We start from the raw sequence: 23,703 nt of genomic DNA, 5'->3' as shown, positions 1-23,703 counted from the left end.
GATAACACAGCTGAGTGCATCTCCAACCCCCATCCGCTACTCTGTGTCCAGAGAGGTGGGATTACAGTTTAACGCTAACTGAAGGAAGAGTGCAAAGTCTCTGAGTCATGCACCTCTGAATTTTTGTAAATAGGCTCCCGTGTATGCTCAGGACTTTTCCAACGTGACTGTCACAAATAGTTTATTGATAAAAGCACTATGAACATGTCTGAGGATTTTACAAAGACGACCAATTCATTTTTAAATGCTAAATAAACAGGAGGTCTGACAAATCTACATTTGTATAAATATTTTCCAGTCAATTCAAATTGTTGACAGGATACTCAACTTTTGTATCATTATAATGCATATAATACCATAATATTAGGAATAATGTCAATTCAATGTTGTTTGAAAATCAAACGGTAAGTATTCTGTGGTCGAATTTCACAGTTGGGAAGATTAGAGATGAGCTTTAATGTTATATTCACCTCGCCTTGAATACATTTTCCAGAATGCGAGCATGTCAGGCGCTCGGCTGCCTCACGCCTCCACCTGCGCACTCGAGCTCTTCCTGCCGAGGGGATCAGCAGGGGCTGCAGACCTGTTGGCGCTGCTGAGCAGAGCCGTGCGTGAAGGCCTTGGCTTCACACGTTTCCAGACAGAGGGAGATGGAGAGGGTAGCTGCATAGACGTGGTGACAAGTTTCTGAAGTGGATGTATTATTGAGGTCCTGCTGAAATTGACTTTGTGGAGCTCAAAGATTTCTGTAAAATACGAACGATGTGACTGTAAAGAAAGCCAAGCATAGGTGCTGGTCTGTGAACAGTTGGTCACTGTAACTCATCTGACCTGATTAGTAAGCCGAGATCAATGTTAACATGTTGAAGGCTTTATTCATTCAGAGTTAGGCGTATAATAGCAGCTGTTCACATACGGTACTTTCATTGGTTTTCTTTCATGGGAACAATTGTCTTTCAAAAGAACAGGAAGGAATGGTTTACGAGTTTTGGCTGTCGTAGATCAGATATGATGAATTGTGTCAACATACTGTACTCGGTTGTTGACACAGATAAAGGAAACTCCATAGATGAATTCTTCAAGTTAAGATTGTCATCAATGTTTTATTTTAATCTTTTAATCGTTAATCCAATGTACTAAACTGTGATACGGATTGCACCACACTGCGTCTTTTTGACATCTTACAAATAGCTAGTTGTTGTTTCTCTGCTTATATTTATACATTGATAGATGTTTTACAAAATGAATGGTAATTCATTAAAACATTTCAGATATTATGCTTTTTTTGTATCTTCCCATAATGTTTGATGCAGAACTGGACAATTATGTATGTATGTAATTATATTTGCTTTAAAATCAAAGGTTTTAACATGTTTCTTTTTAAAAGATTTATTAAAAAATACAAAGAAAAAGTACTTCAAATAGATGTCTCCATTAATTTCTTTAATAACAACATGAAATAATGCCAATCTTGTCATAAATCTAGTGTTACATCAACGCAAAATCAGAAATTCTACAAAGCCTATACAGCCTTAAGTCAAAATAAAGGGCAACAAAATGTACACAAATGAAATAATTTATTTTAATATACTAATATTTATAACTTTTTTGCTGCAAACCCTTGCAGTGTATTCACATTCTGGTGAGGAAGATACATTATATAAGCTTGAAAAATAAGTTATTGTTGGCACAAGGCAAATAGATTCATATTCCGTGAACATGTGCATTTTGTCAGCAACATCTGACAGACCATTCACTGATTCCTTTTCACGGTTCAATCGTCATCAAACACTTTGTATGAGAAACTCACCATGGTTGTTGTTGCCAGTGTTTATGTGAAACGTTTCCTCGTTCATGATGAAAGGGTGCAGTGTTTCCTGGCAGCTCCTCCTCCAGTTACAGAGCATGGGAATTATTGACACCTGTTTAAAACCTCTTTGACAGATCAGATTGCTTTGTTTGAGCTTCCCATTCTACTGTACACATTCACTGCACAACTTCAGTTCTTGGGGATATTGTTCAGGGATTATAGAGTGAAAGTTGGTCCTCATGTTGACCCAAGAGTTTGACAATAATAATGATAAAGATGCAGAAGAAGGGAGTAAATCTAAAATCTAAGCTTCTGTGTTTAATCAAAAAACCTTTTTGTTTAAACAAACCTGGAGGGCAATCAAGATACTTCTGGTCATTTTGAGATATTGGTTGTAGATCACCGCAACACAGTGGAGTACAACGGCATTTGATATGTTATGCTCAAATTATCGAAAGACTCTTTCCAGATATGAAGAAACAATTAAGGTGAACTACCACTTGACGTTGTGTTGAGACAATTCTACCAGCATAACCGTGAACCGCTGTCTTTAAACATCAACATAAAGCTTCTATTGGGCAACTCTAGCCCTTTGAATTTTTGCCACGTTGATTTTGTGAACTGTTCCATGGAGCTGATTTTCAAAGAACTAAATTGAGAGAAAACAGAGAATATAAATTCAGGAGATTCATCTCATTCCCGTCACCCCACCCTTTATCATGTGTGAATGCATTATCATTGATAATGTTAGCTGAAGATTCTTCACAAAACGGTAAATTTACATATTCTGTTTTACATACCTCTTTAACATGTTCAATGATGGTTCCATTGCGAACCTCTCCAAAGACAGTTATCTTCATCTGAAGGTCCAGCAATACAAAGCCTGTAGGTATTAAAAACATTGCATGTTGAGATTCATTTTTCTACTTAGCTTGTAAATTTACACAATTCATTTTTCTCAAATTAGTTTTAACATGCGTTAACAGGATATCCCCAAAGCCTCTTTCCATATACATCCAAAGACAAGGCAGTAACAAAGTAACGGTTAGCGTGGTGAATGGCAACTGTAAAATACCACACTGTAGATTTAAAGGGCTGTCAACCCTGGAACACTTTACCAACTGAAATATAATGAATCCCAGATATAAAATATTTTACTACAAAGGTTCATTGCTAGCAAAAGGAAAACCAAGGCTTTACCCAATTTTAGCTGATTGAAATGTTATTAACCTTGGTGTATGGTACATTTGTCCAATGTGGCATGTGAAAAGTGTGATCTGATTTACTGTGTCTCCGTATTTGTATTGTATTGTTTTAATGATAGTGAAGCTTTATGTTTGAATTACACTTTACTTGTAAAAGCCTAACTAGATATCTGAAGATTAGTAAGATTACTTATGTAGCATATTAGTTTCTGAATTGACGATATTATGCATGACATGTTCTGATTCATTTCTTATGTTAATTGACATTCTTTTCAGTTTCAGTACCCAATCAAGTACAGCTATGCTTGGGGTCAAAATAAATTCTATGATCATTCTTTGTCAGTGTGAGCTTAACCCATCACTTATTTCTTCAATACAAATTTTATTAATACGCACGATAGACAATTCCTGTATTATTGACAGTGTAGACACATAAAAATGGATAAATCATGGAGTCACAAGCCTTGGTTTGGAGCCACAGTTGTGGAGGCCACAGTTGTTGGTGCCGCAGTTGAGGGAGCAGCAGTTGTGGGAGCCGCAGTTGTTGGGGCCACAGTTGTTGTGGCCACAGTTGTTGGGGCCGCAGTTGTGGGAGCCGCAGTTGTTGGGGCCACAGTTGTTGGGGCCGCAGTTGTGAGAGCCGCAGTTGTTGGGGCCGCAGTTGTTGGGGCCGCAGTTGTGGGAGCCGCAGTTGTTGGGGCCACAGTTGTTGGGGCCGCAGTTGTTGGAGCCACAGTTGTTGGGGCCGCAGTTGTGGGAGCCGCAGTTGTTGGGGCCACAGTTGTTGGGGCCGCAGTTGTTGTGGCCACAGTTGTTGGGGCCGCAGTTGTGGGAGCCGCAGTTGTTGGGGCCACAGTTGTTGGGGCCGCAGTTGTTGGAGCCACAGTTGTTGTGGCCACAGTTGTTGGGGCCGCAGTTGTGGCAGCAGCAGTTGTGGGAGCTGCAGTTGTTGGGGCCACAGTTGTTGGGGCCACAGTTGTTGGGGCCGCAGTTGTGGGAGCTGCAGTTGTTGGGGCCACAGTTGTGGGAGCAGCAGTTGTGGGAGCAGCAGTTGTTGGGGCCGCAGTTGTTGTGGCCACAGTTGTTGGGGCCACAGTTGTTGGGGCCACAGTTGTGGGAGCCGCAGTTGTTGGGGCCACAGTTGTTGGGGCCGCAGTTGTGAGAGCCGCAGTTGTTGGGGCTGCAGTTGTGGGAGCAGCAGTAGTGGGAGCAGCAGTTGTGGAGGCCGCAGTTGTTGGGGCCGCAATTGTTGTGGCCACAGTTGTTGGGGCCACATTTGTGGGAGCCGCAGTTGTTGGGGCCACAGTTGTTGGGGCCGCAGTTGTGAGAGCCGCAGTTGTTGGGGCTGCAGTTGTGGGAGCAGCAGTAGTGGGAGCAGCTGTTGTGGAGGCCGCAGTTGTTGGGGCCGCAGTTGTTGTGGCCACAGTTGTTGGGGCCGCAGTTGTTGGGGCCGCAGTTGTGGGAGCAGCAGTTGTGGGAGCCGCAGTTGTTGGGGCCGCAGTTGTTGCGGCCACAGTTGTGGGAGCCGCAGTTGTGGGAGCAGCAGTTGTGGGAGCTGCAGTTGTGAGAGCCGCAGTTGTTGGGGCCACAGTTGTTGTGGCCACAGTTGTGGGAGCCGCAGTTGTGGGAGCAGCAGTTGTGGGAGCTGCAGTTGTGAGAGCCGCAGTTGTTGGGGCCACAGTTGTTGTGGCCACAGTTGTGGGAGCCGCAGTTGTGGAAGCAGCAGTTGTGGTGGCCGCAATTGTTGGGGCCGCAGTTGTGGGAGCCGCAGTTGTGGGACCTGCCATTGTGGGAGCCGCAGTTGTGGGAGCCGCAGTTGTTGGGGCCGCAGTTGTTGGGGCCGCAATTGTTGGCGCCGCAGTTGTGGGTGTAGCAGTTGTGGGAGCAGCAGTTGTGGGAGCTGCAGTTGTGGGAGCAGCAGTTGTGGGAGCTGCAGTTGTGGGTGCAGCAGTTGTTGGGGCAGCAGTTGTTGGGGCCGCAGTTGTGGACGCCGCAGTTGTTGGGGCCACAGTTGTGGGACCTGCCATCGTGGGAGCCGCAGTTGTTGGGGCCACAGTTGTGGGACCTGCCATCGTGGGAGCCGCAGTTGTGGGAGAAGCAGTTGTTGGGGCAGCAGTTGTGGGAGCAGTAGTTGTGGAGGCCGCAGTTGTTGGGGCCGCAGTTGTTGGGGCCACAGTTGTTGGGGCCGCAGTTGTGGGAGCAGCAGTTGTGGGAGCTGCAGTTGTTGGGGCCGCAGTTGTTGGGGCCACAGTTGTTGGGGCCGCAGTTGTGGGAGCAGCAGTTGTGAGAGCCGCAGTCGTGGAGGCCGCAGTTGTTGGGGCAGCAGTTGTGGGACCTGCTGCAGTTGTTGGCGCCGCAGTTGTGGAGGCCGCAGTTGTTGGGGCAGCAGTTGTGGGACCTGCTGCAGTTGTTGGCGCTGCAGTTGTGGGTGCAGCAGTTGTGGGAGCAGCAGTTGTGGGAGCAGTAGTTGTGGGAGCTGCAGTTGTGGGAGCAGCAGTTGTGGGAGCTGCAGTTGTGGGAGCTGCAGTTGTGGGAGCAGCAGTTGTGGGAGCAGCAGTTGTGGGAGCTGCAGTTGTGGGAGCTGCAGTTGTGGGAGCAGCAGTTGTGGGAGCTGCAGTTATGGGAGCAGCAGTTGTGGGAGCTGCAGTTGTGGGAGCTGCAGTTGTGGGTGCAGCAGTTGTTGGGGCAGCAGTTGTTGGGACCGCAGTTGTGGACGCCGCAGTTGTTGGGGCCACAGTTGTGGGACCTGCCATCGTGGGAGCCGCAGTTGTGGGAGAAGCAGTTATTGGGGCAGCAGTTGTGGGACCTGCTGCAGTTGTTGGTGCCGCAGTTGTGGGTGCAGCAGTTGTGGGAGCTGCAGTTGTGGGTGCAGCAGTTGTTGGGGCAGCAGTTGTTGGGGCCGCAGTTGTGGACGCCGCAGTTGTTGGGGCCACAGTTGTGGGACCTGCCGTCGTGGGAGCCGCAGTTGTTGGGGCCAGAGTTGTTGGGACCGCAGTTGTTTGGGCCGTAGTTGTTGGAGCTGCAGTTGTGGTTGATCATTTAGTATAATATTAAGAATTTCCAAAAACCGTATCAAATTAAATACCTCAGTAATTCATATATCATGTCATGTTCAACTTGTAGGCAATGGATAATGGGATCTGTTGTTCGTCAGGTTGTTAGTTTGTACAACTGTTATCAAACATCTCAGGAAGTATTTGCATAATTGGAGATAAAACTTAACTGAATTTCAGGAGCAAGACCACACCTCAGCCACTCGCCCAATTCCGGCCACACTCCTATAACTACCTACCCACTCTAAGCCTCGGCACAATCGCGTTTTCTGCACCCCACCCTCCCTCCCTCTTGTTAATGGTTATCTCCCCCCATAGTCATCATGCTCCTAAACCATGGAGATCGGGGGGTCTGCAAGGCCCGGGAGCCGCAGTGGATCCTCAGCTAAGCCTCCCCCAAACCGCATCAGGTCAAATCTCCATCAACCATTCCTCAACACTCCAAACAACCGACGAAGGCTCGCTCCGGCCGAGGTGGGGGCCTAAGCTAGTGAAATTACTCTGTGAACATCCATATTGTCAACAAGAAGATCCTAGTGTTTTAGTTGAAAGTACCACCTTCTCTTGAGCATGGACCATCAGGCTAAACCTTGTATAAGTTGTATGTCTTCTTCATAGTTCTATACTGTCTTCAAATGCAGTGTCTCACTCAGAAATGGTTAAACCTTGACAGAGGGTAATGAGTAGGGGTGTCACGGATCACAAACCTCACGGTTCGGTTCGGATCACGGTTCAGGAGTCACGGTTCGGATCATTTTTCGGATCAACAAAGAAAAGGGGAGGAGACAAATATAACTTTGCTTTCCATTTATTAATTGAAGAACCTCAAGAATACTTAAAGCAAAGAACTTTGGGCTGTAGTCTTACATGAAAACAAAAATATTGAAGATGTCCAATTTGAAACAAAATGAAATAAATTAATAAAAATAATACATTCAAGAATTCTGTTAAGTTTAAGTGCAACATGAGGTATGTTGATACCCTCGTCCTTTGATCAATACTGAAAGAAAGAAACAGCCAGTGAGCTAGCTTCCACTGTTTACACTGAACTGAACTGCTCAGCAACAACTTGGGTCTCTGTTTACTTCCTGTCAGGTCATTCAAATACACAATAATGTTTACCATTACTGTGACATTATTTTCAAAAAGATGAGAATATCTCCATTGTCTGGGGAGAGAGTGGACCTTTCTGTGGTGACTGGAATATTATTGGGACTGTCTAGCTTCCACTCTGATACTTCTGTCAGCACCTGCCCCAGGTGTGTGTGTGTGACTCTCACAGAGGGGGCGTGTCTACAGCACCTGCCCCAGGTGTGTGTCTGTGTGACTCTCTCAGAGGGGGCGTGTCTACAGCACCGGACTAAGAATCACTCCGCCGTGGTGAAAGCAGTCTCTGCAGTCTTGTCCTTCTCATAGACACCCGGAACAGCTTCACACTGAAGTGGGTGCGTGAGTGGATTTCGTAGCGTGGCTCAAGCAGTTTAACCAGATTTAGAAATCCTTTGTTTTCTACACCGGAGTGTCCCCGTCGCTGACAGACGGGATGGTGTCTCTTCATGTGTGTGGACATGCCGATGTTTTGCTGTTGTCGTGTGTCTTTCTCTTTTAATTACGCCGACATACCGTAATGATTTGTCCACCACCCTCATCCCGTCATTATACGTTACAGGGAAGACAAAATGCTCCCAAACTTGCGACTTAAATGACGCCGCGGCTTCTCAAGTTCCTCCGCTCGCCATGACTTCACCGTTAAATGCTTCTAAGCTGCTCCGTTCACGTGAACACACTAACTACTGCTTTATATCTGTTCACTGACACTCTGCATTGATATTCGGGGACTTGTTACTTGAAAAGGAACAGCAGCAGTATAACTTTATTACACACTATGATGATTACGCTGTGAAAAAAAACTCGATTGATCCGCGGTTCACAAGTGATCCGAACCGTGAGGGGTGATCCGAACCATGAGGGGTGATCCGAACGGATCACGGATCGATCCGTGATCCGTGACACCACTAGTAATGAGTGCTTCATTGTTATATATGTGCTTTTTTTTTAATGCAGCTTTAATTTGGAATGAATGTTTTTTGGGGTTAGATGTTAATCACAATCACATATAATATTTTATAATATCAAAATTCCAATGTAGCAATGCTATTAATACAATACTGCTCTAAAGTACAGATAACTTTTAACCATGTGTTTTTTTATTTTGACTAACATTTAAAAAGCGTGACAGTGGCACCTGATTCTTTCTGCTAGCCAGGTTTTATGTGGATGCTCTTGTTTTTATTCTTCAACGTCCTTGACAGAAGACCATTCAGGCAGTAAATGTCATCTTGGAAGTTAATCAGCTACAAAACAGCATTTTAATTACATAACTACTGTTGTTGTTCTTATATTTGAAGACTATTCAGTCAAACTAAACAATATATAATTTTAATAGTTACCTTGTGCAGAGGATGCATGTAAATATCCAAACAAAAATATCCAACAAAGGGTCTGTCTTTCCATGATGGCTGAGACAAGTATGTTGTCTGTGATCGCATGTTGCGCTTAGTTTGTGAATTACTCCTCCCTCCGCTATGGATGAGGAGACAAAGGCATTGGAGACAAAGGCTACTTTCATTCAACCTGAAAAACCGGGTCAGTTACAGACACACATGTTTACAAAATAGTGCCCACCCCAAACTAAATCACTGATTACATCATACCTTACACCATGCTGCATTAAGCTGACAATCCAGTTTTTTTTAAAGAAAATGTTTTGGTTAGTTTAACTGCTGTATTAATCAGTTTCTAGTGGGTCATGATTTGAAAGTGTGTTCTGTGTGTTCTGGTGAGGATTTTCCTACAGATTTTCGATTCAGAAATCCTTATATCTTTGTATTTTTGACAGAGTTTTTGATCAAAGAATTAAGAATGAATGTAGTCCTTTCAATTGAACATAATCCTTTTTGTCTTTTCAGTGTTTTATGGACATTGATATAGATTCTCTCTCAATTGAAAGCTGCAGGTCTGCTGAGTCTGCTGAGAAAAAGCATGTTGAAGCATATGGCAGCATTTCTGATTAATTAATAAATGGAAAGCAATGTTATATTTGTCTCCTCCCCTTTTCTTTGTTGATCCGAAAAATGATCCGAACCGTGACTCCTGAACCGTGATCCGAACCGAACCGTGAGGTTTGTGATCTGTGACACCCCTACTGTTCATGAATCAAACCAATTTGCATTCAATTTGCATTTGCATCAAGAGGCGGCACTGGTGTGTCTGCCTGATAATGGACTTCCACTTTCAAGCGCCACCTGCCTTCAGGAAACGGTATATGCCGTTGGAAAAGGAGTGACATACCACTCCAGGGATCGGTATACCACTGAACAACAGTGACATACCACTCCGGGGATAGGTATATGCCGTATATATGGCGCTACTGCTGGAACTTTATCTGTGGTTATTGAAACCACTTGCTTCAGCTCTATTCCTTTCTATTAACATCATTGTTGGACAGTGAATGAATGTGTTAGGATTTTGATCATATTGGGCTCTTCGATTGTATATTTTCTGTGCCTTTATTTTGAATTTGAGTGGGTGCATTTGCTCAAAAGATTTGTGCTTTGTCTCGTAGTGGCACTTCACATTGCTGCTTTTATTAATCGTCACGGTCTCTGAACATAATGAGATACTGGTTTTAAACTGCCCGTGGAAAGACTGAATATTTAAGAGTCTGCCCATTCTTGGTTAAAGGCTCTGGTTTCGCTGTCCACATTTCTCTGTTTGGAGAACGACATGTGAAATAGTTTCTCTGACTTACGTACTTCTCCTGTTGGGTCTCTCTCACCGTTTTTTCTGTGTGTATACATCTCACTGGCATTGCGATGCTAATCGGAATACACATATTGGATTGACTGAGTAGCATTACGTGAGATGATTTACAACGCATGTGATTGGTTGATGTGTTTCCTAGACCGCTGAATGTAAAGGCTAGTAAAGCTGTGCCAGTTAAAATAGTCAAAATTAAATAATTCTCAATTATCTATTGGTTGTTGGTCCAAGGTCCAGATTCAACGACGTCTGGGTCAGGACCTGGACCGTGGGCGCCTATTTGTGACCCCTGGTTTAAATCAAGCTCTATTTTTCAACTTTCTACCATGATAGTGAGTTAGATAGCTTTTTGAAGTCACTCGTGACAATATTTACAGTTATCCTGAAAATGTAAATTTACCTCAATCAATTTATTGAGTGCTTTTACCTTTATCAACTATATTGTAAATTGTCATATCGTTTGTTGGAATCCGAGTTGCGGTAGTTGCAGCCATAGTTGGTGGTTGGAACATCATTTTTAGTAGTTCCGACTGCAGTTGTGGTTGATCATTCCGTATTGTTAATATAAAAGAATTTCAGAAAAAACAATCATTTCAAATACCTCAGTATTTCCATACCTCTTCTCACGTTCATTTTATACGAGGAATTTCACCAAGGAGATTCAATAATTGGATCTATTGTTTGTCTGGGTGTCAGTTTGTACAACTCTCACCAAACATCTCAACAACTATTTTCCTAATTGGCATGAGTCTTTGTGTGAACATCTATGTTCTTTAGCAATTCAGGTGACTCTACCATCTTGACATGAGCATTGACCATCTGGCTACAATTAAAAATGGTTTCAAAAGTACAGAAGCATAGTCGGCCTACATTCACTTGAGAAAAAAAGTGTGCCCTGTTTTTTCTATATCAATGAGAATAATATATTAGAATTCTGAGACAATTCATTGAAAAACAAATCTAATCTCTATTTCTGAATTAACAAGGTTATGGTAACAGATTTCTAAGAAAAATAAATTACAAAAGAAATTAGGTAATTTCTTATTGCATGGATTTTGTTGCCTTCTACGGAATAGACATTAAGAAAGGAAAAATTAAAGTAATTTGTGGTAATCAAAAACAATATATTTAATGAATACTTTGATAATTAAGTGATAAAATATATTGATTTCCAAAAATATAGCAAAGAAACCCTCAGCCGTGCATGAAATAACATTGTAGGTCAATACGGGTCATTTTGGACCCATGTTGTGTCTTAGAAGGGTAGTGATACAAAAATGTGTTTTATTAAAAAAGTACGAAAGAACAAATGAAAATAAGAATTTATGATGATCAAAAACTAGTTAATCGAGGAATTCCTGGAATTTTGAATGATGAAATAAATTTATTGCAAAGATATTTACAATTAAAACTACGTCGGGTCACTTTTGACCCATGTTCTGTATCAAAGGGCCAATGCATCTGAAAAAAAATGCAAGTTAAAAATGTGCTTAAAGTACATATTAAACTGGAGGATAAGCACAGACTTAAATACCCCAATTACGACACAACTGAAAAAGACTTAAAACATCTTAAAAAGATTGTTATCAGAAGAAATAGAGAGATCATTTACATTTAAAAAATTAAAACATTACAACGGGGTACCAAACTTACTTAAACTAAAGCAAGCCTCCTCACATCAGAACATGTCCTTCATAAAAACGTAATCAATAGTCGGAATATCAAGACAAATAAAGAAACTTACTGGTAAGACTCCTGGGAATTATGGATATACAAACTAATATTTCCAGGTTCAATGTAATACTGGCACCAAAGAATTTTGCATTAGATTTGGGAACCATGGGCACCGACCTCTCATTAGTAATCACAGTCATCCCTAAGGCCGAGTGTTCATCATACACACCAATATTGCAATATGAAACATTCTTTAATATTAGCAGTGAGGTCAAAAGAAATAATGCCAAATATAATAAATAGGGACCAGTGTGTTTTGTTTGTAACGGTTATGATATGGCATTTATATAGCGTTTTTCTAGCCGTACAACCACTCAAAGCTCTGAAACATACATACATGTCAACATTCACACACACATTCATACACTGATAGCAGAAGCTATTCCTATTAGAGGACGAGCCCTCTGAAATACATGGGCTGTGATAATAAAAGGTGTACACTAAATATAATTGATCATTGTCAAAAAACAAAAGTTTTGCTTTGCAAACAATGTAGAAAAAGCATTTGGGTACTCTGGCTCTATATTTTCAATACAGCAAAAGCTTTTGATTTTCATCGCAAATTTGTCTTACAGCTCAAATAAGTGTACAAGAATCCTGTAGCAAAATTAAAGGTCAATCGTACCCCCATATAAATTCATAAGGGAACCAGACAGGGAGACTCACTATCTTGCCAGATCTTTGCCATGTAACCTCTTGCTGTGAGGCAACAGTACATTACATTACAATCATTTAGCAGATGCTTTTATCCACAGCGACTTACAATAAGTCGAAGATAAAATCTAAGAGCATAAACCAGAGCAAAAGTACTGTGCAGAAACAAAGTAACAGCCACCACACCACCGTGCAGCCCTTGAACAACATGTATGAAATGAATCATCAGCCTTTAGAAAATTGAATTAAACTCAACTTAAGTAAGTGGAAAATTATACCAGACTCAATTTCTTTCAGAGCAGATACAATTAATTATGATTCTCACACAGTTTCTCTATTCAATTCAATTCAATTCAATTTATTTTTGTATAGCCCAAAATCACAAATTACAAATTTGCCTCAGAGGGCTTTACAACATGTACACGTTTGACATCCTCTTGTCCCGGGATCCTCACATCAGAACAGGAAAAACTCCCCAAAAAAACCCTTTAACGGGGAGGAAAGAGGAAGAAACCTGTGGGAGAGCAATAGAGGAGGGATCCCTCTCCCAGGATGGACAGACGTGCAATGATGTCATGTGTAGAACAGGATAGTGAATTACAACACATTCAATGTAATTACAGCACATTCAATGTATGACACAGCCATGACAGGAGGCAACACCTGGTCCAGGTAAACCCGGATACACAGGAACCTGTGAGGCGAGAAAGCACAGAGACTCTGGTGAAGAAGCAGGTCAATAATGTGCATTAATGGTATCGGTAGTATGAAATAGTAATGTGAGTAATAATAAAAGTGATATTAGCAGTTGGAGTCAGCAGGGCCATGGTAGGAGGAAGGACCAGGGTCCAGATGAAACCATGCTCCATGGAAACCTGTGAGGAGAGGAAGCACAAGGACTCCGGGGAAGAGACAAAATGAGTACTGTGCATTAATGGTATCGGTAATAGGATTAATAATGTTAACAATGAAGATCGTAGTAGGTGTCAGCAGGGCCATGGCTGATTGAAGAACCAGTGTCCAGATAAAACTGCGGTCATCCTGTGAGGCGAGAAAGGACAAATACTCCGGGGAAGAAGTAAAGTTAGTAATGAGCATTAATGGGACATCAATGCATACAGACGGAGGTGAAGAAGAGGAGGAGAGAGATGCTCAGTGTAGGAAGTCCCCCTGTAGTTTTTGCCTATACCAGTTTGTCCATGGGCCGGTCCAAGGCAAGCCAGAGCCAGCCCTAACTATAAGCACTATCAAAGAGGAAAGTCTTAAGCCTACTCTTAAATGTGGTGAGTGTGTCTGCCCCCCGGACTGAAACGGGAAGCTGGTTCCACAGAAGAGGAGCCTGATAACTGAAGGCTCTGGCTCCCGTCCTACTTTTTAAGACTCTAGGAACCACAAGTAACCCTGAATCACTGGATCGCAACTCTCTAGTAGGGCAGTATGGTACTATAAGCTCTTTAAGATATGATGGAGCCTGACCAGTTCGGGCTTTGTAGGTAAGTAAAAGGATTTTAAATTCTATTCTAGATTTTACAGGGAGCCAGTCTATCTGTTTCAGAGATTACAAATTCCAATTCCTACTGTATCTTTTAAACAGATGAATATATTAATAATGAACTTCATATCGAACAATGAAAGGAAAATTAACCAAAGCACAAAAAATGTGTGGTCAGCCATTCCTAACCTGCAGAGCTATTTTAATGCAACAAATACATTTACAGTATGATATGGTCCAAAGACAGAGCAGAAGCAAAGTGGCTTTCAATCGAGAGAGAATCTAGAGGAACTAGAGGAAATCTCAGAAAAGGAGAGAATAACTCGTAAAGCTGGAAACAAAGAGACAAAGTATAAAATATGTGTGTTTAACTGGATGAGATATGAGGCCATGATTTCATTGATAAAATTACTTTCACCAAGATTAACAAAATAGTTTATGAATGGAGAGAGGCAGTGCCACCATCTTTCTGGACGATTGAGGGCACATTTGTTGAGCAGCATTTCCACAAAACTTCCAATCAAGATTTCTGATGTAGAAGCTTTATAAAAATACATTATTATTATTATTATTATTAATAATAAAAATAATAATGATAGTATTAATAATAATAATAACAGCAACAATTAATAATGGCAATAATAATGAAGGTTCATCAGCACCAAACAATAGGGTTTCCTCCATTTGGACCCCTAAAAAGCTACTCGGCTTGCTTAGAATGTGAATTGTCATCCTTTGCGAAAAGAATAATTCCACTGATGAAAAACATTCAAACAAAGACCCAAATATGCAAATCATGACCCACTAGAAACTGATTAATACAGCAGTTAAACTAACCAAAACATTTTCTTTAAAAAAACTGGATTGTCAGCTTAATGCAGCATGGTGTAAGGTATGATGTAATCAGTGATTTAGTTTGGTGTGGGCACTATTTTGTAAACATGTGTGTCTGTAACTGACCCGGTTTTTCAGGTTGAATGAAAGTAGCCTCTGTCTCCAATGCCTTGTATCCTCATCCATAGCGGAGGGAGGAGTAATTCACAAACTAAGCGCAACATGCGACCACAGACAACATACTTGTCTCAGCCATCATGGAAAGACAGACCCTTTGTTGGATATTTTTGTTTGGATATTTACATGCATCCTCTGCACAAGGTAACTGTTAAAATTATATATTGTTTAGTTTGACTGAATAGTCTTCAAATATAAGAACAACAACAGTAGTTATGTAATTAAAATGCTGTTTTGTAGCTGATTAACTTCCAAGATGACATTTACTGCCTGAATGGTCTTCTGTCAAGGACGTTGAAGAATAAAAACAAGAGCATCCACATAAAACCTGGCTAGCAGAAAGAATCAGGTTCCACTGTCTCGCTTTTTAAATGTTAGTCAAAATAAAAAAAACATGGTTAAAAGTTATCTGTACTTTAGAGCAGTATTGTATTAATAGCATTGCTACATTGGAATTTTGATATTATAAAATATTATATGTGATTGTGATTAACATCTAACCCCAAAAAACATAAATTCCAAATTAAAGCTGCATTAAAAAAAAGCACATATACAACAATGAAGCACTCATTACCCTCTGTCAAGGTTTAACCATTTCTGAGTGAGACACTGCATTTGAAGACAGTATAGAACTATGAAGAAGACAGACAACTTATACAAGGTTTAGCCTGATGGTCCATGCTCAAGAAAAGGTGGTAGTTTCAACTAAAACACTATGATCTTCTTGTTGACAATATGGATGTTCACATAGTACTTTATGCAAATACTTCCTGAGATGTTTGATAACAGTTGTACAAACTAACAACCTGATGAACAACAGATCCCATTATCCATTGCCTACAAGTTGAACATGACATGATATATATGAATTACTGAGGTATTTAATTTGATAGGGTTTTTGGAAATTCTTAATATTACTCATACTAAATGATCAACCACAACTGCAGCTCCAACAATTGCGGCCTCAACTACTGCGGCCCCAACAACTGCGGCCCCAACAACTGAGTGTTGCAGTTGCAGTTGCACAACAACTGTGGCCCCAACAACTGTGGCCACAACAACTGTGGCCCCAACAACTGCGGCCACAACAACTGCGGCTCCCGCAACTGCTGCTCCCACAACTGCAACCCCAACAACTGCTGCTCCCACAACTGCGGCCCCAACAACTGTGGCCCCAACAACTGCGGCCCCCACAACTGCTGCTCCCACAACTGCTGCTCCCACAACTGCTACTCCCACAACTGCGGCCCCCACAACTGCTGCTCCCACAACTGCTGCTCCCACAACTGCTACTCCCACAACTGCGGCCCCAACAACTGCGGCCCCAACAACTGCGGCTCTCACAACTGCGGCCTCCACAACTGCTGCTCCCACAACTGCGGCCCCAACAACTGTGGCCCCAACAACTGCGGCCCCCACAACTGCTGCTCCCACAACTGCTGCTCCCACAACTGCTGCTCCCACAACTGCGGCCCCAACAACTGCGGCCCCAACAACTGCGGCTCTCACAACTGCGGCCTCCACAACTGCTGCTCCCACAACTACGGCCCCAACAACTGCGGCCCCAACAACTGCTGCTCCCACAACTGCTGCTCCCACAACTGCGGCCCCAACAACTGTGGCCCCAACAACTGCTGCTCCCACAACTGCGGCCCCAATAACTGTGGCCCCAACAACTGTGGCCACAACAACTGCGGCCCCAACAACTGTGGCCCCAACAACTGCTGCTCTCACAACTGCGGCCCTAACAACTGCGGCCCCCACAACTGCGGCTCCCACAACTGCTGATCCCTCAACTGCGGCCCCAACAACTGCTGCTCCCACAACTGCGGCCCTAACAACTGCGGCCCCAACAACTGTGGCCCCAACAACTGCGGCCCCAACAACTGCGGCTCCCACAACTGCGGCCCCAACAACTGTGGCCACAACTGCTGCTCCCAGAACTGCTGCTCCCACAACTGCGGCCCCAACAACTGCAGCTCTCACAACTGCGGCCCCAACAACTGCGGCTCCTACAACTGCGGCCCCAACAACTGTGGCCACAACAACTGCGGCCCCAACAACTGTGGCTCCCACAACTGCTGCTCCCACAACTGCGGCCCCAACAACTGCTGCTCCCACAACAGCGGCCCCAACAACTGTGGCCCCAACAACAGTGGCCCCAGCAACTGCGGCCCCAACAACTGTGACCCCAACAACTGCAGCTCTCACAACTGTGGCCCCAACAACTGCGGATCCCACAACTGCTGCTCCCACAACTGCGGCCCCAACAACTGCGGCCCCAACAACTGCGGCTCCCACAACTGCGGCCCCAACAACTGCGGCTCCCACAACTGCAGCCCCAACAACTGTGGCCACAACAACTGCGGCCCCAACAACTGCAGCTCTCACAACTGCGGCCCCAACAACTGCAGCTCCCACAACTGCTGCTCCCACAACTGCTGCTCCCACAACTGCTGCTCCCACAACTGCGGCCCCAACAACTGCGGCCCCAACAACTGCGGCTCCCACAACTGCGGCTCCCACAACTGCAGCCCCAACAACTGTGGCCACAACAACTGCGGCCCCAACAACTGTGACCCCAACAACTGCAGCTCTCACAACTGTGGCCCCAACAACTGCGGATCCCACAACTGCTGCTCCCACAACTGCCGCCCCAACAACTGCGGCCCCAACAACTGCGGCTCCCACAACTGCGGCCCCAACAACTGCGGCTCCCACAACTGCAGCCCCAACAACTGTGGCCACAACAACTGCGGCCCCAACAACTGCAGCTCTCACAACTGCGGCCCCAACAACTGCGGCCCCCACAACTGCTGCTCCCACAACTGCTGCTCCCACAACTGCTGCTCCCACAACTGCGGCCCCAACAACTGCGGCTCTCACAACTGCGGCCTCCACAACTGCTGCTCCCACAACTACGGCCCCAACAACTGCGGCCCCAACAACTGCTGTTCCCACAACTGCTGCTCCCACAACTGCGGCCCCAACAACTGTGGCCCCAACAACTGCTGCTCCCACAACTGCGGCCCCAATAACTGTGGCCCCAACAACTGTGGCCACAACAACTGCGGCCCCAACAACTGTGGCCCCAACAACTGCTGCTCTCACAACTGCGGCCCTAACAACTGCGGCCCCCACAACTGCGGCTCCCACAACTGCTGATCCCTCAACTGCGGCCCCAACAACTGCTGCTCCCACAACTGCGGCCCTAACAACTGCGGCCCCAACAACTGTGGCCCCAACAACTGCGGCCCCAACAACTGCGGCTCCCACAACTGCGGCCCCAACAACTGTGGCCACAACAACTGCTGCTCCCAGAACTGCTGCTCCCACAACTGCGGCCCCAACAACTGCAGCTCTCACAACTGCGGCCCCAACAACTGCGGCTCCCACAACTGCGGCCCCAACAACTGTGGCCCCAACAACTGCGGCCCCAACAACTGTGGCTCCCACAACTGCTGCTCCCACAACTGCGGCCCCAACAACTGCTGCTCCCACAACAGCGGCCCCAACAACTGTGGCCCCAACAACAGTGGCCCCAGCAACTGCGGCCCCAACAACTGTGACCCCAACAACTGCAGCTCTCACAACTGTGGCCCCAACAACTGCGGATCCCACAACTGCTGCTCCCACAACTGCGGCCCCAACAACTGCGGCCCCAACAACTGCGGCTCCCACAACTGCGGCCCCAACAACTGCGGCTCCCACAACTGCAGCCCCAACAACTGTGGCCACAACAACTGCGGCCCCAACAACTGCAGCTCTCACAACTGCGGCCCCAACAACTGCAGCTCCCACAACTGCGGCCCCAACAACTGTGGCCACAACAACTGCCGCCCCAACAACTGTGGCTCCCACAACTGCGGCCTCCACAACTGCGGCCTCCACAACTGCTGCTCCCACAACTGCTGCTCCCACAACTGCTGCTCCCACAACTGCTGCTCCCACAACTGCTGCTCCCACAACTGCGGCCCCAACAACTATGGCCCCAACAACTGTGGCACCAACAACTGCGGCCCCAACAACTGCTGCTCCCACAACTGCGGCCCCAACAACTGTGGCCCCCACAACTGCGGCTCCCACAACTGCTGATCCCTCAACTGCGGCCCCAACAACTGCTGCTCCCACAACTGCGGCCCCAACAACTGTGGCCCCAACAACTGTGGACCCAGCAACTGTGGCCCCAACAACTGCGACCCCAACAACTGCAGCTCTCACAACTGTGGCCCCAACAACTGCGGATCCCACAACTGCTGCTCCCACAACTGCGGCCCCAACAACTGCGGCCCCAACAACTGCGGCTCCCACAACTGCGGCCCCAACAACTGCGGCTCCCACAACTGCAGCCCCAACAACTGTGGCCACAACAACTGCGGCCCCAACAACTGCAGCTCTCACAACTGCGGCCCCAACAACTGCAGCTCCCACAACTGCGGCCCCAACAACTGTGGCCACAACAACTGCGGCCCCAACAACTGTGGCTCCCACAACTGCGGCCTCCACAACTGCGGCCTCCACAACTGCTGCTCCCACAACTGCTGCTCCCACAACTGCTGCTCCCACAACTGCTGCTCCCACAACTGCTGCTCCCACAACTGCGGCCCCAACAACTATGGCCCCAACAACTGTGGCACCAACAACTGCGGCCCCAACAACTGCTGCTCCCACAACTGCGGCCCCAACAACTGTGGCCCCCACAACTGCGGCTCCCACAACTGCTGATCCCTCAACTGCGGCCCCAACAACTGCTGCTCCCACAACTGCGGCCCCAACAACTGTGGCCCCAACAACTGTGGACCCAGCAACTGTGGCCCCAACAACTGCGACCCCAACAACTGCAGCTCTCACAACTGTGGCCCCAACAACTGCGGATCCCACAACTGCTGCTCCCACAACTGCGGCCCCAACAACTGCGGCCCCAACAACTTTGGCCACAACAACTGCTGCTCCCACAACTGCGGCCCCAACTACTGTGGCCACAACAACTGCTGCTCCCACAACTGCTGCTCCCACAACTGCGGCCCCAACAACTGTGGCCCCAACAACTGCGGCTCCCACAACTGCGGCCCCAACAACTGTGACCCCAACAACTGCGGCCCCAACAACTGCGGCTCTCACAACTGCGGCCCCAACAACTGCGGCTCCGACAACTGCGGCCCCCACAACTGCTGATCCCTCAACTGCGGCCCCAACAACTGTGGCCACAACAACTGCGGCCCCAACAACTGCGGCTCCCACAACTGCGGCCTCCACAACTGCGGCCTCCACAACTGCTGCTCCCACAACTGCTGCTCCCACAACTGCTGCTCCCACAACTGCTGCTCCCACAACTGCGGCCCCAACAACTATGGCCCCAACAACTGTGGCACCAACAACTGTGGCCCCAACAACTGCTGCTCCCACAACTGCGGCCCCAACAACTGTGGCCCCCACAACTGCGGCTCCCACAACTGCTGATCCCTCAACTGCGGCCCCAACAACTGCTGCTCCCAGAACTGTGGCCCCAACAACTGCGACCCCAACAACTGCAGCTCTCACAACTGTGGCCCCAACAACTGCGGATCCCACAACTGCTGCTCCCACAACTGCGGCCCCAACAACTGCGGCTGCCACAACTGCGGCCCCAACAACTTTGGCCACAACAACTGCTGCTCCCACAACTGCGGCCCCAACTACTGTGGCCACAACAACTGCTGCTCCCACAACTGCTGCTCCCACAACTGCGGCCCCAACAACTGTGGCCCCAACAACTGCGGCTCCCACAACTGCGGCCCCAACAACTGTGACCCCAACAACTGCGGCCCCAACAACTGCGGCTCTCACAACTGCGGCCCCAACAACTGCGGCTCCGACAACTGCGGCCCCCACAACTGCTGATCCCTCAACTGCTGCCCCAACAACTGCTGCTCCCACAATTGTGGCCCCAACAACTGCTGCTCCCACAATTGTGGCCCCAACAACTGCGGCCCCAACAACTGCTGCTCCCACAACTGCGGCCCCAACAACTGTGGCCCGAACAACTGCGGCCCCAACAACTGCTGCTCCCACAACTGCTGCTCCCACAACTGCAGCCCCAACAACTGTGGCCCCAACAACTGCGGCCCCAACAACTGCGGCTCTCACAACTGCGGCCCCAACAACTGTGGCCACAACAACTGCGGCCCCAACAACTGCGGTTCCCACAACTGCAGCCCCAACAACTGCGTGTTGCAGTTGCAGTTGCACAACAACTGTGGCCCCGACAACTGTGGCCTCCACAACTGCTGCTCCCACAACTGCTGCTCCCACAACTGCGGCCCCAACAACTGTGGCCCCAACAACTGCGGCCCCAACAACTGCGGCTCCCACAACTGCTGCTCCCACAACTGCGGCCCCAACAACTGCTGATCACACAACTGCGGCCCCAACAACTGCGGCCCCAACATCTGTGGCTCCAACAACTGTGGCCCCAACATCTGCGGCCCCAACAACTGTGGCCACAACAACTGCGGCCCCAACAACTGTGGCCACAACAACTGTGGCCCCAACAACTGCGGCTCCCACAACTGTGGCCCCAACAACTGCTGCTCCCACAACTGCGGCCCCAACAACTGTGGCCCCAACAACTGCGGCCCCAACAACTGTTACTCCCACAACTGCGGCCCCAACAACTGCAGCTCCCACAACTGCGGCTCCAGCAATGGTGTCTCCAACGACAGCGGCCCCCACAACTGTGGCTCCAAACCAAGGCTTGTGACTCCATGATTTATCCATTTTCTGTCTACACTGTCAATAATACAGGAATGGTGTTCGATGGTGCGTATTAATAAAATTTGTATTAAAGAAATAAGTGATGGGTTAAGCTCACACTGACAAAGAAAGAGCAGAGAATTTATTTTGACCCCAAGCATAGCTGTCCTTGATTGGGTACTGAAACTGAAAATAATGTCAATTAACATAAATGAATAAGAAAGAGGCTTTGGGGATATACTGTTCACACATGTTAAAACTAATTTGAGAAAAATAAATTGTGTAAAGTTTTACAAGCTAAGTAGAAAAATTAATCTCAACATGCAATGTTTTTAATACCTACAGGCTTTGTATTGCTGGCCCTTCAGATGAAGATAACTGTCTTTGGAGAGGTTAGCAATGGAACCATCATTGAACATGTTAAAGAGGTATGTAAAACAGAATGTGTAAATTTACCATTTTGTGAAGACTCTTCAGCTAACATTATCAATGATAATGCATTCACACATGATCAAGGGTAGGGTGACGGGAATGAGATGAATCTCGTGATGTAATTTATATTCTCTGTTTTCTCTCAATTTAGTTCTTTGAAAAGCAGCTCCCGAATGGAACAGCTCACAAAATCAACGTGGCAAAAATTCTAAGGGCTAGAGTTGCCCAATAGAAGCTTCATGTTGTTGTTTAAAGACAGCGGTTCACGGTTATGCTGGTAGAATTGTCTCAACACAACGTCAAGTGGTAGCTCACCTTAATTGTTTCTTCATATCTGGAAAGAGTCTTTCGATAATTTGAGCATAACATATCAAATGCCGTTGTACTCCACTGTGTTGCGGTGATCTACAACCAATATCTCAAAATGACCAGAAGTATCTTGATTGCCCTCCAGGTTTGTTTAAACAAAAAGGTTTTTTTTTTGATCAAACACAGACGCTTAGATTTTAGATTTACTCCCTTCTTCTGCATCTTTATCATTATTATTGTCAAACTCTTGGGTCAACATGAGGACCTATTTTCACTCTATAATCCCTGAACAATATCCCCAAGAACTGAAGTTGTGCAGTGAATGTGTACAGTAGAATGGGAAGCTCAAACCAAGCAATCTGATCTGTCAAATAGGTTTTAAACAGGTGTCAATAATTCCCATGCTCTGTAACTGGAGGAGGAGCTGCCAGGAAACACTGCACCCTTTCATCATGGGATCAACGAGGAAACGTTTCAACAAGGAAACGTTTCACATAAACACTGGCAACAACAACCATGTTGAGTTTCTCATACAAAGTGTTTGATGACGACTGAAACGTGAAAAGGAATCAGTGAATGGTCTGTCAGATGTTGCTGACAAAATGCACATGTTCGCAGAATATGAATCTATTTGCCTTGTGCCAACAACAACTTATTTTTCAAGCTTATATAATGTATCTTCCTCACCAGAATGTGAATGCACTGCAAGGGTTTGCAGCAAAAAAGTTATAAATATTAGTATATTAAATATAAATTATTTTATTTCATTTGTGTACATTTTGTTGCCCTTTATTTGGACTTAAGGCTATATAGGCTTTGTAGACTTTCTGGTTTTGCTTTGATGTAACACTCGATTTATAAGACAAGATTGGCATTATTTCATGTTGTTATTAAAGAAATTAATGAAGAGACAGCTATTTGAAATCCTTTTTCTTTGTATTGTTTAAACTGGAGGATAAGCACAGACTTAAAATACCCCAATTACCAAACAACTTAAAAAGACTTAAAACATCTTAAAAAGATTGTTATCAGAAGAAATAGAGAGATCATTTACATTTAAAAAAATTTAAACATTACTACGGGGTACCAAACTTACTTAAACTAAAGCAAGCCTCCTCACATCAGAACGTGTCCTTCATGAAAACGGAATCAATAGTCGGAATTTCAAGACAAATAAAGAAACTTAAAAATGGTAAGACTCCTGGGAATTATGGATATACAAACTAATATTTCCAGGTGCAATGTAATACTGGCACCAATGAATTTTGCATTCGATTTGGGAACCATGGGCACCGACCTCTCATCAGTAATCACAGTCATCCCTAAGGCCGGCAAGGATTTAACTGAGTGTTCATCATACACACCAATATTGCAATATGAAAAATTCTTTAATATTAGCAGTGAGGTCAAAGGAAATAATGCCAAATATAATAAATAGGGACCAGTGTG

At 45.8% G+C, this 23,703-nt stretch overlaps 1 protein-coding gene across 1 annotated transcript in view; it reads right to left on the bottom strand.

Moving 5' to 3' along the window:
• Window positions 1-522: 522 nt before the first annotated feature.
• LOC306776089 (uncharacterized protein) overlaps window positions 523-23,703 on the bottom strand; it is a gene marked incomplete at both ends in the record, with an annotated part of 31,859 nt that continues 8,678 nt past the window's right edge. Inside the window, one exon of the mRNA XM_079266674.1 lies at window positions 523-624. Within this exon, the coding sequence (XP_079122800.1) occupies window positions 523-624 (102 nt within the window). The remainder of the gene's footprint in view (window positions 625-23,703) is intronic.

The sequence above is a fragment of the Melanostigma gelatinosum genome (assembly GCF_949748355.1).
Source record: "Melanostigma gelatinosum genome assembly, chromosome: 4".
NCBI classification, from domain to species: domain Eukaryota; kingdom Metazoa; phylum Chordata; class Actinopteri; order Perciformes; family Zoarcidae; genus Melanostigma; species Melanostigma gelatinosum.
This window is presented reverse-complemented; position numbering and strand designations above follow the sequence as displayed.